The sequence below is a fragment of the Amblyraja radiata genome, chromosome 1, assembly GCF_010909765.2.
Source record: "Amblyraja radiata isolate CabotCenter1 chromosome 1, sAmbRad1.1.pri, whole genome shotgun sequence".
NCBI classification, from domain to species: Eukaryota; Metazoa; Chordata; class Chondrichthyes; order Rajiformes; family Rajidae; genus Amblyraja; species Amblyraja radiata.
In genome coordinates, this window is record NC_045956.1 from 152,411,955 (window position 1) to 152,431,794 (window position 19,840).

General features: G+C 41.2%; 1 protein-coding gene across 1 annotated transcript in view; it reads left to right on the forward strand.

The window, feature by feature from the left end:
- Nucleotides 1–19,840, forward strand: part of alpk2 (alpha kinase 2) — a 69,771-nt gene that overhangs the window by 15,877 nt on the left and 34,054 nt on the right. The window contains exons 4-7 of the mRNA XM_033039131.1: nt 1,027–4,387; nt 6,448–6,613; nt 11,803–11,930; nt 12,032–12,067. Of these exons, the coding sequence (XP_032895022.1) occupies nt 1,027–4,387; nt 6,448–6,613; nt 11,803–11,930; nt 12,032–12,067 (3,691 nt within the window). The remainder of the gene's footprint in view (nt 1–1,026; nt 4,388–6,447; nt 6,614–11,802; nt 11,931–12,031; nt 12,068–19,840) is intronic.

Sequence of the window (19,840 nt, forward strand, 5' to 3'; positions counted from 1 at the left end):
ATAGAAGACTTGTTGATCAATTGAGCATACTTCCCTTAAATCAAGTGGTGAAATATGGATAGGATATGTTTAGAGGCTTACGGACTAAACGCTGGTAGGTGTGACTAGTGTAGATGGGACATGTTGGCCGGTGAGGGCAAGTTGGGCCGAAGGGCCTGGTTCCATGCTCTATGACTCTACCACTCCATACATGTTTGAAACTTTAAATAACTATTTTCATACACGAGATTATCAATGTGAATAATTGACATTGAAGTTGCCACCTTGCCAACCGTGCCGTTGCACCACCGTGCTGTCATCTTTCTCAGGGACCTTCTTTGTCAGTTTGAAGAAAGATTTAAACTTAAAATGGTATCTGTCCATTCCCTTCACAAATGCTGCCTGACCCACTTAGTTCCACCAGCACTGTGTGTATTACTTTCTCCTCACTGTATTCCTGAATAGCTCTTAGTGCTACTCTCCTTGGCCAGAGGAGAAACAGTATTGGAGACATTCCAGGCGGATGGTAGGTGTATTCAAAGTCTCAGGTGGGCTTTCTTGCAGTATTGGGACCATTTCCAGGAGAGATAGGCAATTTGAGAGAGTTCAGTAGATGGAATGGAAGCTTGACAGTTATTTCTGGGGCCACATTTTAGCCATTGTAATTATTTTCAATATTCAGTAATTGTTTCAAGAATCCATGTTTACATCTATTTTCTATCCAAATTCTCACCCAATTTGTGATTATATCTAATTCCTCGGTACACCTCAGTTTAATCCATCTTCAAGTAGACAGAGTTTATTCTTTAACTTAACAAATTGAACCAGGGGAAAGGTTCTGAGCAGTAAAGAATCCAAAACAAACATATTGTTTCATGTAAGTAATAAATCAGTGAGAGAAAACATATATTAAATGATAGAAATGAACAAAAAAATCATGATTAATACAAGATAAATTGAAAGAAACAAATTAGCATTATCATGGTTTACCCATTAAGTCATTATCATTCAGTAAATTTGTTATTGGCTATTTTGTGTTTTTGGCAGGATGAAGTACAACTACTCGTAAAAGATGAAGCAACAAGCTTTATTAAAAGCATTACAAATTCACTCTTTGAAGATAAACCTATGGTTTGTGTGGAGAAAAAGACAAATCTCTTGCCTCTGGATACCAATGTAACACTTTCATCGACACAAGATAGTCATGACCAAGAAGCTGCTTGTCAAAGACTTGAGACCGACTCTGAAATTTTAAGTTATCCTCCAATACTGGACAGCGCAGTTTCACAAAGCAATGAGTTTAAAGATAAATATCAGGTTCAGGTTTTACAGGGGAAAAAATCAAATCTTATTTCAAGAGAAAATAAGCTATTTTGCACATCAAAAGAACATCAAGGAAGCATTTATGAACCAAAGCTTGAAAGCACAATGCATTTTATTGACTCTTTAAAATTAGATTGTTTTATAGAAAGCGAGAAGTCAGATCTTGGTGAGAACACTTCCGTTTGCAAAAAAGAACAGGAACCTTTGAAAAATTTGTCAGAATTATGCATTCATAATAAGAACACAGATCATCAATCTTCAATTACATCTGAAGGTTTTGAATCTAACTTATTGAACAGCAAAGATGAAAGCATAGATCTATGTCTGGGTATTCTACCACATATAAGCACACCTGCTCAAAGTAAAGATATCTCTGAACCATTACATATTAGCTCCAATAAGTTTCAGGACAATGAAAATAAATCAAATGAAGATTCAAATGACTCTTCCTATTGTGATACTAGTGATGCACTGAGAGATGATGAAGTCCCTTTTCAAGTCAGTGAATGTTTTGGAAATGAGTCCAAGCAGGTGGATGCACACAGAGATGATTTTGAACATTCTGAATCCAACTTCGGGGTCATAGTGAGTGACTGTAAATTAGGAGTGAACAAAGAGCTAAATGGTCAATCTGAAGAATCTGTTTTGGAGAATGAATCTAATCAAACAGAGAGTCCCGATGACCATTGGTTGCCGTCGGACAGAGCAGAAATTATCTGTGCTTTAAATGCTTCCGAAACTAAAGTGCACAAAGAGCATATATCAACACATCGGTCAATCAGGAATGACCAAAGAGCAGAAAATGAAGCTAATAGTTGTTCAGATTCTCCTAATAAGAATGAAATGCTAGAGCTTCATAATAATAATGGAATAAGTTCTCCAGAAACAAATAAATTAACAGCTATTAAACTTGATGTTAAACTAACAGTTGAACATCCTATATTATTTGAATACAATTTAGATATTCCATCGAATCAACTGATACCAAAATATTTAACCATCGACAGTGAAAATAATGGCTCAGATTATCCTTCAAATAAAATGGAAAGTAAAACAGAAAATGTTCTTGCTGAACCTTTCGTGCGTAATCATCAAGAAGCCATCACATCACCACTTATAGATTGCGAAAAAATGCAATTTCATAAGCCACCTCTTTTAGAAAGTACTTGTTGCAACAGCACAGACAACAGGATTAAAAGTAATGATAAACAGTTCTATAATTCTGTTGGTTTTCCATTAACTGAAAATGAATATTCCAACACTCGACTGAGAACTGATCAAAATTCTGAAACTATGTTTCCTTTCAAACATTTTGTTGAACTTCAGAACTCCAATGAACCGGAAGTGGTTAAATCAGATAACTTAAAATCATCCGTGTCACAGCTAGACAAAAATATTTCTCCCTTAATAGGAACAAATGAACAAAGAATTATCAACTCCAAAGAGAAAACAGCAGTGAAGGGAATGGAGCATTCTGAATATCCTACCCACAAAGAACAAAGATCATCTATTGCTCATCCAGTTGTAAATGATCAATCTCATGACATTCAGCAAATATTCAGACCAGATCAAAACTCAATGAAACATGTAGTTGAGGATATGATGGAAGATGCACATAGAACATTGAAAACTGTGAGTAATGTCCAGACAATTCCAATTAACAACTCAGAACCTTTGTTATTTAATAGACCAAACCTAAATCAAACTAAAATAATTTGTTCCACATTTCAAAATAAGAGCAATTTTCGATGTTTATCAATACTAGAACCAGACAAAACGAAAGCTGTGGAGAATGTCCATGAAACTGGCATTAATCCTTCTGGAAATATTATGTGTTCATTGAATCCTTCATTACATATTGACGAGTCTTTATTTCCAAGCCCAACTGGCCAAGTTGAGAAGTGCGCATTGAATCATAACATCCGTTCTGCAGGGTGTGACAGTGAATTGGGTCATGATCATGTAAATAATAAAACAACTTCATCCAAGAATTTGGCATCTCTTAAGCCCTCAGTCAGTCCAATAGAGGCTATTCCATCAAAGACTGAACTGGTTAAAGGTATCAACATTAGATCACCAACAGCAGATTTGAATGAAAACATTAAAAAAGCAGAATATGTGCCCGTGCTCAAGGCAAAACCAAGTGCAATATCAAACACCATTGAAAATTACAATAAAATTATGGAATCACAGGCAAAAGGACAATCTGTCAAATGTAGGGAGAAAAAAACTGTGGCTGTCATTGAAGATGGCACTAAAACTGTTCAACAAAAATATTCTGTTCACCTAGCATCTATGAACAGCAGAGGATTAAGCATAATTGCTCAACAAGTGGCAGATCAGATAATGAATGTTAATTCTACTGCTGCAGAAAAGTGTAGAGAACATAAGCAAAGTCATCTGATCAAGTCTACTGACCAAATTATAGTACCTGGTCATCCACAAGAAGACACTAAAGTGGATATTGACGATGAATCTGAAGTAAAGATTTTCCAAATATCTGCAGTGCCCAGCAAAACTAACCAGAAGTCTTCAGAAGTATCCAAAATTGAAAATGTCACCCAGACTAAAAATGACAATCAGGCTAAGATCCCAGGCACTGAGACATGGAATAGGTCATTGGATGAGGCACAGAAGAGAACTACTGAGCCCAAGCACCCCATCTCCCTGCAAAGCAGATCTTTGTTTAAGAAGAGCATTCCAGCCACAGAATCACCCAATACAGCTGTTAGGATTAAACAACGTTTCCCAGTGCAATCAATTAAAGATCCGATGATGTCAGATGGACGGAAAAGTTCAAATTTCCTAAACTCATCCAGGGACGTTGCCTCTGAATTTGGGATTTTATTTCCCTCTCAGAATGAACGGCAGAAAAAAGAAGTTAAGCAGGTGCTGCCAGTTGACAACATAAAGCTCACATTAGATACGAACAAATATGTGCATTCTTCAGCGGGAAAGGAAAATCTTAATAAAAACACCATTGTAATTAAAAGAACATTTCAGAAGACAAAGGAGGAACCAGCTTACATGAAAGAGGAGAAGGAGGTGGAAAACGTAAAACACTCTCAGAAGGAGGAACATAAAGGTACATTTAAAATCTTACTTGTTCATAGTAGCAAGAGATGGACTTGGCATTAAAATATCTTCCTGTTTATTTTCCTGGGAGAAGTCTAATGGAAAATCTGACTGAAGCAAAATGATGAGTGGTATAGATAGGGTAGATAATACCAAACCTTTCTCTTTGGAAGAAGTGTATAAAACCAAATGGCATAGGTTTAAGGTAGTGGTAGGAAGTTTAAAGGGGAAGTCATAAAGCAATGAAACAGGCCCTTTGGCCCAACTTGCCCATGCTGACCAACATGCCCCATCTACACTAGTCTCACTTGCCTGCAATTGACCCATATCCCTCTAAATCTACCCTATCCACCCTACCTGTCTAAATGTTTCTTAAACCTGCCTCAAATATCAGATGATCATATTGAATGGCATTGCTGGCTTGAAGGGCCGAATGGCCTACTCCTGCACCTATTTTCTATGTTTCTATCTCCTCCGGCAGCATGTTCCATACACCCATGACTTGTTAGTGTAAAACCCATTAAATCTTTCCCTCTTCACCTTAAACCTATGCCCTCAGGTTCTCGAATCTCCTACTCTGGGCAAAAAACTCAGTGTGTTTACCTGATCTATTCTTCTCATGAGGAAAGATTTCTTTTCTTTCAGAGGGTAGCTGTAATTTGCAACACACTACATGAGGCAGTGGTGGAGAGATGTGGTCTCACAATATTTGAGAAGCATTTAGATGAATAGTTGGATCACTAAAACATAGAACACTATGGACCAAGTACTGGATAAATGGTTATTGAAGGTCAGCTTAAAATATGATGGGCAGAAGGACCTTTTTCTGTCTAGAAACAATGACATTATGTAAAAATAAAGCAAAAGAAACACCTTTACATTTCACCCTAAGTGGGCAATCTCATTGCAATCTCTGAATTGTAAGAAAGGCATTTACAAAAGCTGCTTAGAAACCAAATTAAATCCAGCAGACACAATGGAGACACAAGTAACTGCAGATGCAGGAATTTGGAGTGGAAAACAAAGTGCTCGAGGAACCCAGTTGGCCAGGCGGTGTCTATGAAGGTCGGCATTACAGGTCAAAACCCTGCATTAGGACACATGCAGGAGCCAAAATGAGACCATCCCTCTGCCTCCACAGATGCTTCCTGACTTATTGAGTTCTTCCAATAGTTTTTTTCAAATCCGATTTAAAGGAAGAGAATCACACTACATTAAAAATGTTCTCATTCCTCAGCTCAAAACAGTAGATTTCCACCTCTGGACTCAGTGCTGAGTCCAGTGTTGGCAAGCGAAGTTGGACGTGCCAATATTTGACCTCCAGTGTGTACTCTGAGTTTGTACGTTCTACCCGTGAACGCGTGGGTTTTTTCCGAGATCTTCGGTTTCCTCCCACATTCCTTGATGGAGGGATTTGATAGAGGTCTTTAAAATGATGAAAGGGATAGACAGAGTTGACGTGGATAAGCTTTTCCCACTGAGAGTAGGGAAGATTCAAACAAGAGGACATGACTTGAGAATTAAGGGACAGAAGTTTAGGGGTAACATGAGGGGGAACTTCTTTACTCAGAGTGTGGTAGCTGTGTGGAATGAGCTTCCAGTGGAAGTGGTGGAGGCAGGTTCGATTTTATTATTTAAAAATAAATTGGACGGGAAAGGAATGGAGGGTTATGGTCTGAGTGTAGGTAGATGGGACTAGGGGAAAATAAGTGTTCGGCACGGACTTGAAGGCCGAGATGGCCTGTTTTCCATGCTGTAATTGTTATATGGTTATGGTTTATATGGTTATTCCAAAGACGTACAGGTATGTAGGCTAATTGGCTTGGTGTAAGTGTAAATTGTCCCTAGCATGTGTAGGATAGTGTTAATGTATGGCGATCGCTGGTCCGTGCACTCAGTGGGCCGAAGGACCAGTTTCCACAATTTTTTCTCTAAACTAAGCTAAACTAAAGATCGTAAGATTTGAATCCTGCTTTCTTTCTGAATTGCAAGAAACGCATTTACAAAAACTGTTGAGAAACCGAATTAATTGCATGCATATCTTGATATTTTGCAATATGCTAAATGAAGAATTGGATCCTGTTCCACCTCCAAAACTGATCCAAAAGATCCGTGCGGAAGTGTCTCCCGATATTCCAGGAAATGTCAAACTATGGTGCCGGTTTGATGACATTCATGCAGATTCCACCATAATATGGACAAAAGATGGCGTGATATTAACTAAGGGAGAAAGGAGGTAAGTTGCTCAATGGTTATTGACAATGTTTTGTTTGGCATTTCACTTTGGGATGCCATTACGTTAATGCAGGTGCTCTGAGAATGCGACTTTCCTCAGTGTTGCTTCTGCTCAGCAGAGCCAACAATGCAGCAGTAATGTATTAATGCAAGTGAATAGAGTTCCCATCTCACCGGCAGCAGAGCAGAAGCTGCTTTGAAGAAATTGCAGGTCTGATATTAAATACTGAAATCTTTTCATGCAAACATTTTGTGAGGTATAGAGATTAAAATATTCTAGATTTCTGCTAATAAATATTTAATTGCAAAAAAAAAAAATGCATTTAAGTTATGGAAAACATTCAATCATATGTCATTAGTTGTGGAATTTGAACGCATATATTTTGATTTGCTAATTCTGAAAGTAATTATAATGCTCTCCTGTTGCAAACTATAAATCACACGATACAATTTCCCATTGTACTAATATAACTAAATACCAGATATCTTTTTGGAAGGCCTTTGAGTTGTGCAAAGAATAGGAATGCCAATATTAGAATTTGCTTGAGCTGTTTACTGACCTTTTTTATTTGGTGGAAATAACCGTGTTTGGCCAATGTGTAAAACATCTCTGTTCTGGCCCTTTAATTGATGGTAATTGATGGCCACAATTCTTCCCTTTTTTGGAGGATGTATAAGGCCAGCACTTGGTTATAAGGCCAGCATTTATTCCACACTCTTAAAATTGTGGTTCAAATATATAGTTTAGATCTATTGGATATTATGTAAATGTGGTGTCCATGATACTCTTTTAATCTGGGATATATATTCTATTGAGAGAACCCACTGTTGGTGAAATGGACAGAATGCCCAGGAAGGATGGTAAACTTCCTTGAAAATGTAAGCTTGTTGTAAAAGTGGACAGGCAGCAAATCCACTCATCATTCACCAGTAATCAGAGAGAGATTAGAAATATAATGGGCAGGTTCCTCCACCAAACTTCTGCAAATACTTGTAAAAATATTGCTTTCTTGATGGCAACTGTGTCACAAGTGGAGCCACTCTTACATAAGCTAAAGCCCTACACCAGGCAGGGACGTGAGCTCAAAAACCCAGGGTGGTATAGAGTCATGCAGCATGGAAAAAGCACCCTGCAGACAACTGGAGCTGTGCCGTCCATCAAATAACTATCTATATTCACTCCATTTTCAGCACTCGGCATATAGCTTTCTATGCCATGGTGTTTCAAGTACTGCTTAAAGGTTGTAAGAATACTTGCCTCCACACCTCTGAGGCAGTTATTCCAAATTCGTGATTGAAAGAAATTCTATCTCAAATCCCCCCTAAATTTCCAACCACTTAAACTTATGCTCTGTGGATATGGTCACTTCTGCAAAGGGGGAAGGTTTCTCACAAAGCACCATACATGTACACATCAATTTTAGTTTGCTCTTCAGCATTCTTCGCTCCAAGGAAAACAAGCCCTGGCCATCCTGTGATGTCTCCTCATCACTAAAAGGCTCCAGCCTGGTGAAATTCCTCTGCACTTTCTTAACTTCCTTTTACATAACATTAAAGTGAGAAGGGGGAGGTTTAAAGGAGACTAGATTATGTGGGACCCGTTGGGAGGCTGGTCCCCCAACGCAATATTCCACCTCTCCACCAATTCCAATATGCACACACACACACACACACACACACACACACACACACACACACACACACACACACACACACGCGCACTCCCACACACACACACACACGCACACGCACACGCACACACACACACACACACACACACGCACTCACACACACATACACTCACACTCACACACACACACACACACTCACTCACACACCTACACTAACTCACACACACGCACTAACACACACACACACTCACACTCACACACAGACTCACACTCACACACACACATATACTCACACACACTCACACATACACTCACGCATACACTCACACACACACAGAGACTCGCACACATATGCACTGACACACATACACATACACTGACACACACACACATAGACTCACACAGACACACTCATACACTCACACACACACACATACACTCGCAGACTCAAACACACACATACACACACACACGCACACACACGCACACACACACACACACACTCACAGACACACATACATACACACACACACACACACACACATACACTCACAGACACACACACACTCACAGACACACACACACACACTCATAGACACACACACATACACACTCACACACTCACACACACTCACATTCACAAACACTGACTCACACACCATATATATGACAGTAAACTTTCTTGAATCTACTCACACAGCTGGGCGCGGCCTCTCCACTGTGGGGCTTCCGCAATCAGCGTGACCTCTGCACTTGCCGGAAATTACGCAATCAGCGCGACCTCTGCACTCACCGGAAATAACGCAATCAGCGCAACCTGTCCACTAAGCGAAAGTTACGAAAAGAGCGGGACTTTTGGACTAAACACAGTCAGTTCTAATAAAGCATTTATTCCTTCCAAACACAGCTGGACTTAATATAGCATTGCAGTTTCAAGCACAGGCAGGGCAGCAGGCCAAACAACTCATGGCATTGTCATTTAATTTAATTTAATTTCCAATTAAGCATTGCACTTTCAAGCACAGGCAGGGCAGCAGGCCAAACAACTCATGGCATTGTCATTATGGGCTAACAAATCATTTATTGCAAGTACATTGCAGACTCACAGTTCAGTTGATTCACAGCTTAGAATGACAGTCGTGGCCTCTCCCTCACGATCTTGAAGAGTGACTGACTCACGTCCAGGCATCCGGGGTTTTATAGTCCTGCCCCCCTCCAACCTCTCCCCCCCCCCCCCCCCCCCCCCCGGAAGGGGCGCTATCTTCACCGCGGTGATTGACTGGCGAGAGGACCAATCAGCTGATCTCAAGGTTTTTTAAACACTCACAACTTTTTTTATTTTTCATCGATGGGAAACATCCTCAGGGCTGGCTCAGCGGAAGAGGACTGTGAGTAAGATGGCCAAAAATCACTGCGATACATGGTGGTGTTTTTTTTTCTAAAATCAATATACAGCGCAGACAGGAAGTGGTCAAGATGAGACTTTTAATTATATAGATGTCTGGGGCAAGTTCTTTACACAGAAATTGGTATGTGCCTCGAACGCATTACTGTGCTGGAAGCAGATACGATAGTGGCATTTAAGAGACTTTCAGATAGGCACATAAATATGCAGGGAATGAAGGGATATACATCACAAATTATATCAGAAGTATATACAGTTATGAAAGGCATAGATAGGGTAGACAGTCAGAACCATGTTTCCAGGATGGAAATATCAGATACTAGAGAGCATAGAATTAAGACAAGAGGGGCAAAGCTTAAAGATGATGTGAGGGGGCAAGCTTTTTACACAGAGAATTGTGGATACCAGGGTTGGTAGTGTAGATAGATATGAAAGTGGAACTTAAGAAGAGATTTTTGGAAAGGTACGTGGATATAGGTTTCAAAGGTCTTTTATTGTCATGTACCAATTAAGGTACAGTGAAACTCGATTACCATACAGCCACATAAAAAAATGCAAAAAGACACACAACTACATAAAAGTTAACATAAACATCCACCACAGCGGATTTCCCACATTCCTCACTGTGATGGAAGGCAATAAAGTCTAATCTTCTTCCCTCATTTTCTCCCGCGGTCGGGTCAGTAGAACCATCTGTCGGGGTGATTGAAGCTCCCATGGCCAGCGGTCCCGCATCAGGGCGGTCAAAGCCCCCACATCGGGGCGGTCAAAGCTCCCGTGGCTTGGAGCTCCCGAAGTCAGTCTCTAATCAGCAAGCGCGGGCTCCACGATGTTAAAGTCCGCAGGCTGCCGCGGTTGGAGCTCATGGTCGATCTCCAGCAAAGGCCACTAACACCATGATGTTAGGCCGCAGTATGGACGGAAATACGATATGGAAAAAAATCGCATCTCCGTCGAGGTAAGAGATTAAAATAAAGTTTCCCTCAACCTTCACATAAAACAAGCTAAAGAACACTAAACATCCATTTAACACATACTATAAAACAACAGGGAAGGAAGGGCAGACCGACTGTTAGCGAGTCAGCCATAGCTGGCGCCACCCAGTGGCCACTTACATGGAATGGAATGGGGGGATTTGGATTATGTGCAGACGAAAGAGTGTTGGTCTCGGTATCACATTGGGGGCTGACATTGTGGGCCGAAGGGCTGTTTTATGTTCTACACGTTCTATACATTTTTACATGCAGGCAGAGGGGATTGGGTTAATTTGGCATCATGTTCAACACAGTCAGCCTGGGCCCAATGTGCCTGTTCCTGTTCTGTGCTCTACATTCAATATTGGTTTCTCAATCATTATAACTGAAACAAATTATTTTGTCAGTATCACATTGCTGTATAGCACGTACGCTATTTTGTTGCATCTATATCTGTTTCTCACATTACTAAAGTGACAATCTTTCAGAAAGTACTTGACATGCTGTAAAGATTTTTGGGACTACCAGAGGCCACAAATTTGTGAGTTAAATTTAAATCTCTCTCTTCCGTTCTTTTTGAGCAGCCCTCAACCCCCTCTCATCACCAATTCCAGGTCGTGTTTAAACATAGAACTGTCAATATATGTTTTCCCCAGTATTGATAAAGAATTTTTGAAGGTCCAGAAATTAATTAATTGCTTATTTAGTGCAAAGGTTGAGGCCAAACTATCAACCAAACCGTGACCTTTGGGGTTGTGGAAACCCCTGGCAAAATAACTTCTACTGGCTACTCTCTGTGTTCAGAAAGTGAAGGTATATTTGTCTGGTTACTTCAGTTACTGCTTATTAATATTCCAGTCACATATAAGGCACTGCATTTAAAAAATGCAAATAATCAATTTATCATATTGCTTAGCCACAGTAAACCATCCAGTTTGTTACAATGCAAAGAAGAATCAGAATTAATTATCAATTTCCACAGTATCTTTTAAATCCTTTCCAATTGAACCTTTAAATCTACAAATTTGTGAAAATAAGGAAGAAAACAAACTCTGATCATAATCAGAATTTTTTTTAACAATTAAAAGGAATTCTGTTCCATTCCATGCGATTGTCATCCATTCCTACCGTCACAATTGTAGTTATGAACTTTACCGTCGCAACTCTTTTCAAATTGTAGCGCAGGAGATGTCACTCCAGTCTCTTTGGCAATAGTTCAAACTACTAAGAAAGATCGAGGGTTATATCAGTGCACCTTGAAGAATGTGCATGGAAGTGTGTCCTGTGAGTTTGACTTCACCACTGAAGGTATCAGAAAAATGGCAAATTTGTTATTATTGTTTTAAAGTGAAATTACAAAAGAGGTACATGCAGAATGGTAATCAATTGTCTCATCTTGTCTTCTCTAGTTCTGAATGAGCTTCTTAATTATCAAGCTGTTGAAGGTACTGCCCTTTTTTTTCTACAAATAAAACAGTGCATGATGCTGTCAATTTTGTGATTGCATTTGGAGGTGGGGAGAAGGGGAAGATTTTAGGAGCAGGAGGCAACAGTCAGATCAATGGCAAAAATGGTCTAGATCAGGGGTTCCCAACCTTTTTCATCCCGTTTACCCCTGGCAACTTTAATAGCACATAGCAATGTTATTTCACTTATTTATGAACAACTATTGATGAACAGATACTGGTATAGCAGAACCAAACACAGTCAGTCAATGAGAAAAAATATGTACACATCCAGAATCAACAAATTTACCTCCAGGGTAGGCAAAACTTACCCCCTGGTGGTAAATTCCCAACCCAGGTTGGGAACCCTTGGTCTAGATCAAGTTCAAGTTCAAGTGAGTTTATTGTCATGTGTCCCCGATAGGACAATGAAATTCTTGCTTTGCTTCAGCACACAGAACATAGTAGGCATTTACTACAAAACAGATCAGTGTGTCCATATACCATAATATAAATATATACACACATAAATAAATAAACTGATCAAGTGCAAATAACAGATAATGGGTTATTAATAATCAGAGTTATGGCCGAGCCAGGTTTAATACCCTGATGGCAGTGGGGAAGTAGCTATTCCTGAACCTGGTTGTTGCAGTCTTCAGGCTCCTGTACCTTCTACCTGAAGGTAGCAGGGAGATGAGTGTGTGGCCAGGATGGTATGGGTCTTTGATGATACTGCCAGCCTTTTTGAGACAGCGACTATGACAGATCCCTTTGATGGAAGGAAGTTCAGAGCCGATGATGGACTGGGCAGTGTTTACTACTTTTTGCAGTTTTTTCCTCTCCAGGGCGCACAAGTTGCCGAACCAAGCCACAATGCAACCGGTCAGCATGCTCTCTACTGTGCACCTGTAGAAGTTAGAGAGAGTCCTCCTTGACAAACCGACTCTCCGTAATCTTCTCAGGAAGTAGAGGCGCGATGAGCTTTCTTGATAATTGCATTAGTGTTCTCGGACCAGGAAAAGATCTTCAGAGATGTGCATGCCCAGGAATTTGAAGCTCTTGACCATTTCAACCATCGACCCGTTGATATAAACGGGGCTGTGGGTCCCCATCCTACTCCTTCCAAAGCTCACAATCAGTTCCTTGGTTTTGCTGGTGTTGAGGGCCAGGTTATTGCACTGGCACCATATGGACAGTTGCTCGATCTCTCTTCTATACACTGACTCATCCCCATCAGTGATACGTCCCACAACAGTGATGATGGAGTTCGCACTGTGACCGGCTACGCAGTCATGAGTATAGAGTGAGTACAGCAGGGGGATGAATTAGAATAGCCCAGGCCAAAAAAGCTCTGGGAAACAACAAAAAATAATTATGAACAGGCCTTGAAATTGCCCAATTCAACTAATTACAAAAAAATCAAAAATAAGTCATCCAGCAAAATTGCAATAAATATCAACCTTACAGACTCTTACAGATTCATTTTGTTTTAAGAATATCATGTTTTGTTTCCAAAATATGTATGTAGACATTGCCTAATCCTGTCCATTCATGACAATGGTAAACTTATGAGTTAATGTGACGTTAAATTTGAACTTTTTAAGAAAGAACTGCAGATGCTGGAAAAATCAAAGGTTGATAAAAATATTGGAGAAACTCAGCAGATGAGGCAGCATCTATGGAGGGAAGGGCTCTGGTAAGACCACATCTGGAGTACTGTGTACAGTTTTGGTCTCCTAATTTGAGGAAGGACATCCTTGTGATTGAGGCAGTGCAGCGTAGGTTCACGAGATTGATCCCTGGGATGGCAGGACTGTCATATGAGGAAAGATTGAAAAGACTAGGCTTGTATTCATTGGAGTTTTGAAGGGTGAGAGGGGATCTTATAGAAACATATAAAATTATAAAAGGACTGGACAAGCTAGATGCAGGAAAAATGTTCCCAATGTTGGGCGAGTCCAGAACCAGGAGCCACAGTCTTAGAAGACTGTGAGAAAAAACCTTTTCACCCACAGAGTTGTGAATTTGTGGAATTCCCTGCCACAGAGGGCAGTGGAGGCCAAATCACTGGATGGATTTAAGAGAGAGTTAGATAGAGCTCTAGGGGCAAGTGGAATCAAGGGATATGGGGAGAAGGCAGGCACGGGCTATTGATTGGGGACGATCAGCCATGATCACAATGAATGGCTCGAAGGGCCGAATGGCCTCCTCCTGCACCTATTTTCTATGTTTCTATGTAATATGTGTTTTGGGTCTAGACCCATCTTCAGACTGATGTGGGGGGGGGGGGGGGGGGGGGGAGGAGGGGCGTGAAGAAGAAAGGATGAGGCGGAGACAGTAGGCTGTGGGAGAGCTGGGAAGGGGAGAGGAAGGAGGGAGAAAGCAAGGACTACCTGAAATTGGAGAAGTCAATGTTCATACTGCTGGGGTGTAAACTACCCAAGCAAAATATGTGGTGCTGCTCCTCCAATATGCAGTGGGACTCACTCTGGCCATGGAGGAGGCCCAGGACAGAAAGGGTAGCTAATGTTATCCTTTTTTTTAAGAAAGGCAGGAGAGAGAAAACAGGGAATTATAAACCAGTTAGCCTGACATCGGTGGTGGAGAAGATGTTGGAATCAATTATAAAAGATGAAATAGAGGCACATTTGGATAGCAATAACAGGATCTTTCCGAGTCAGCATGGATTTACGAAGGGGAAATCATGCTTGACTAATCTTCTGGAATTTTTTGAGGATGTATCCAGTAAAATGGACAAAGGAGAGCCAGTGGATGTAGTGTACCTGGACTTTCAGAAAGCATTTGATAAGGTCCCACATATGGGATTAGTGGGCAAAATTAGGGCACATGGCATTGGGGGCAGAGTGCTGACATGGATAGAAAATTGGTTGGCAGACAGGAAACAAAGAGCAAGGATTAATGGGTCCCTTTCAGAATGGCAGGCAGTGATTAGTGGGGTACTGCAAGGCTCAGTGCTGGGACCGCAGCTATTTACAATATACATTGATGATTTAGATGAAGGGACTCAAAGTAACATTAGCAAATTTGCAGATGACACAAAGCTGGGAGGCAGTGTGAACTGTGAGGAGGATGCTATGAGAATGTAGGGTGACTTGGACAGATTGGGTGAGTGGGCAGATACATGGCAGATGCAGTTTAATGTGGGTAAATGTGAAGTTATCCACTTTGGCACCAAAAACAGGAAAGCAGATTATTCTCTAAATGGTGTCAAGTTGGGAAAAGGGGAAGTAGAATCAGATCTGGGGGGTCCTTGTTCATCAGTTAATAAAAGTAAGCATGCAGGTACAGCAGGCAGTCAAGAAAGTGAATGGCATGTTGGCCTTCATAACAAGATGAGTTGAGTATAGGAGCAAAGAGGTCCTTCTGCAGTTGTATAGGACCCTAGTGAGACCACACCTGGAGTATTGTGTGCAGTTTTGGTCCCCTAATTTGAGGAAGGGCATTCTTGCTATAGAGGCAGTGCAACGTAGGTTTGCAAGGTTAATTCAAGGGATGGCGGGACTGTCATATGCTGAGAGAATGGAGTGGCTGGGCTTGTATACTCTGGAGTTTAGAAGGATGACAGGATATCTTATTGAAACATGTAAGATTACTAAGGGTTTGGACATGCTAGAGGCAGGAAACATGTTCCCGATGTTGGGGGAGTCCAGAACCAGGGGCCACAGTTTAAGAATAAGGAGTAAGCCATTTGGAACGGAGACGAGGAAACACGTTTTCTCACAGAGTTGTGAGTCTGTGGAATTCTCTGCCTCAGAGGGCGGTGAAGGCAGGTTCTCTGGATAATTTCAAGAGAGAGCTAGATAGGGCTCTTAAAAATAGAGAGTCAGGGGATATGGAGAGAGGGAACGGGGTACTGATTGGGGATGATTAGCCATGATCACATTGAATGGCGGTGCTGGTTCGAAGGGCCGAATGGCCTAATCCTACACCTATTGTCTATTGTCATAAATTAAGTCCAGGCCGATAGCTCTCCCTGCTTCTGACAACAGCCAGGCTTAGAGAAGCTCATGCAGATTGGATTAGTGATTTATTGAGTGAGTGTAATGAGAGTTATAGAGATAGCAATCAAACATTTCAAATCCTACTTGAGAATTAGAAGAATCAAACTGTTCACCTTGATATTCTGCCCTATTTAACAGCATGAAATATGTTCTAAAGTTGCATCAGATTCTTCAATTAATTCCGCTTTCCGAGCCCCAGCTCCCTCATTTTACTATGGACGTTCATTCACTGCATACCTCCATCCCCCACCAGGAAGGCCTTAAAGCCCTCCATTTCTTCCTCGACTGCAGAATATCCAATTTCCCTCTACTAACACCCACCTCCACCCAGCGGAGCTGGTCCTCACGCTCAACAAATTCACCTTTGGCTCCTCCAACTTCATCCAAGTCCAAGGCGTAGCTATGGGCGCCCGCATGGGCCCGAGCTCTGCCTGTCTCTTTGTAGGGTACGTTGTAGGGTACGTTGAACAACCCTTAAGAAAGAAATTAGAAAATCTAAAAGAAGATATGAGGTTGCTTTGGCAAGTAAGTTGAAAGTAAATCCAAAGGGTTTCTACAGCTATATTAATAACAAAAGGATAACGAGGGATAAAATTGGTCCATTGGAGAGTCAGAGTGGACAGCTATCTGCAGAGCCAAAAGAGATGGGGGAGATATTGAACAATTTCTTTTCTTCGGTATTCACCAAGGAGAAGGATATTGAATTATGTGAGGTAAGGGAAACAAGTAGAGTAGCTATGGAAACTTTGAGATTCAAAGAAGAGGAAGTACTGACACTTTTGAGAAATATAAAAGTGGATAAGTCTCCAGGTCCGGACAGGATATTCCCTAGGACATTGAGGAATGTTAGTGTAGAAATAGCAGGGGCTATGACAGAAATATTTCAAATGTCATTAGAAACGGGAATAGTGCCGGAGGATTGGCGTACTGCGCATGTTGTTCCATTGTTTCAAAAGGGGTCTAAGAGTAAACCTAGAAATTATAGACCTGTTAGTTTGACGTCAGTGGTGGGCAAATTAATGGAAAGGATACTTAGAGATAATATATATAAGCATCTGGATAAACAGTGTCTGATTAGGAACAGTCAACATGGATTTGTGCCTGGAAGGTCATGTTTGACTAATTTTCTTGAATTTTTTGAAGAGGTTACTCGGGAAATTGATGAGGGTAAAGCAGTGGATGTTGTATATATGGACTTCAGTAAGGCCTTTAGAAACATAGAAACATAGAAATTAGGTGCAGGAGTAGGCCATTCGGCCCTTCGAGCCTGCACTGCCATTCAATATGATCATGGCTGATCATCCAACTCAGTATCCCGTACCTGCCTTCTCTCCATACCCTCTGATCCCCTTAGCCACAAGGGCCACATCTAACTCCCTCTTAAATATAGCCAATGAACTGGCCTCGACTATCCTCTGTGGCAGAGAGTTCCAGAGATTCACCACTCTCTGTGTGAAAAAAGTTCTTCTCATCTCGGTTTTAAAGGATTTCCCCCTTATCCTTAAGCTGTGACCCCTTGTCCTGGACTTCCCCAACATCGGGAGCAATCTTCCTGCATCTAGCCTGTCCAACCCCTTAAGAATTTTATAAGTTTCTATAAGATCCCCTCACAATCTCCTAAATTCTAGAGAGTATAAACCAAGTCTATCCAGTCTTTCTTCATAAGACAGTCCTGACATCCCAGGAATCAGTCTGGTGAACCTTCTCTGCACTCCCTCTATGGCAATAATGTCCTTCCTCAGATTTGGAGACCAAAACTGTACGCAATACTCCAGGTGTGGTCTCACCAAGACCCTGTACAACTGCAGTAGAACCTCCCTGCTCCTATACTCAAATCCTTTTGCTATGAAAGCTAACATACCATTCGCTTTCTTCACTGCCTGCTGCACCTGCATGCCTACTTTCAATGACTGGTGTACCATGACACCCAAGTCTCGCTGCATCTCCCCTTTTTCTAGTCGGCCACCATTTAGATAATAGTCTGCTTTCCTGTTTTTGCCACCAAAATGGATAACCTCACATTTATCCACATTATACTGCATCTGCCAAACATTTGCCCACTCACCCAGCCTATCCAAGTCACCTTGCAGTCTCCTAGCATCCTCCTCACAGCTAACACTGCCCCCCAGCTTAGTGTCATCCGCAAACTTGGAGATATTGCCTTCAATTCCCTCATCCAGATCATTAATATATATTGTAAATAGCTGGGGTCCCAGCACTGAGCCTTGCGGTACCCCACTAGTCACTGCCTGCCATTGTGAAAAGGACCCGTTTACTCCTACTCTTTGCTTCCTGTTTGCCAGCCAGTTCTCTATCCACATCAATACTGAACCCCCAATGCCGTGTGCTTTAAGTTTGTATACTAATCTCTTATGTGGGACCTTGTCGAAAGCCTTCTGGAAGTCCAGATACACCATATCCACTGGTTCTCCCCTATCCACGCTACTAGTTACATCCTCGAAAAATTCTATAAGATTCGTCAGACATGATTTACCTTTTGTAAATCCATGCTGACTTTGTCCAATGATTTCACCACTTTCCAAATGTGCTGCTATCCCATCTTTAATAACTGACTCTAGTAGATTCCCCACTACCGATGTTAGACTAACTGGTCTGTAATTCCCCGTTTTCTCTCTCCCTCCCTTCTTAAAAAGTGGAGTTACGTTTGCTACCCGCCAATCCTCAGGAACTACTCCAGAATCTAAAGAGTTTTGAAAGATTATTACTAATGCATCCACTATTTCTGGAGCTACTTCCTTAAGTACTCTGGGATGCAGCCTATCTGGCCCTGGGGATTTATCGGCCTTTAATCCATTCAATTTACCCAACACCACTTCCCGGCTAACCTGGATTTCACTCAATTCCTCCAACTCCTTTGACCCGCGGTCCCCTGCTATTTCCGGCAGATTATTTATGTCTTCCTTAGTGAAGACGGAACCAAAGTAGTTATTCAATTGGTCCGCCATATCCTTGTTCCCCATGATCAACTCACCTGTTTCTGACTGCAAGGGACCTACATTTGTTTTAACTAATCTCTTTCTTTTCACATATCTATAAAAACTTTTGCAGTCAGTTTTTATGTTCCCTGCCAGTTTTCTTTCATAATCTATTTTTCCTTTCCTAATTAAGCCCTTTGTCCTCCTCTGCTGGTCTCTGAATTTCTCCCAGTATGCTGCTTTTTCTGGCTAATTTGTACGCATCATCCTTCGCTTTGATACTATCCCTGATTTCCCTTGTTATCCACAGATGTACTACCTTCCCTGATTTATTCTTTTGCCAAACTGGGATGAACAATTTTTGTAGTTCATCCATGCAGTCTTTAAATGTCTTCCATTGCATATCCACCGTCAACCCTTTTAGAATTAATTGCCAGTCAATCTTGGCCAATTCACGTCTCATACCCTCAAAGTTACCTTTCTTTAAGTTCAGAACCATTGTTTCTGAATTAACAATGTCACTCTCCATCCTAATGAAGAACTCAACCATATTATGGTCACTCTTGCCCAAGGGGGTACGTACAACAAGACTGCTAACTAACCCTTCCTCATTACTCAATACCCAGTCTAAAATAGCCTGCTCTCTCGTTGGTTCCTCTACATGTTGATTTAGATAACTATCCCGCATACATTCCAAGAAATCCTCTTCCTCAGCACCCCTGCCAATTTGATTCACCCAATCTATATGTAGATTGAAGTCACCCAGTATAACGGTTTTGCCTTTGTCGCACGCATTTCTAATTTCCTGTTTG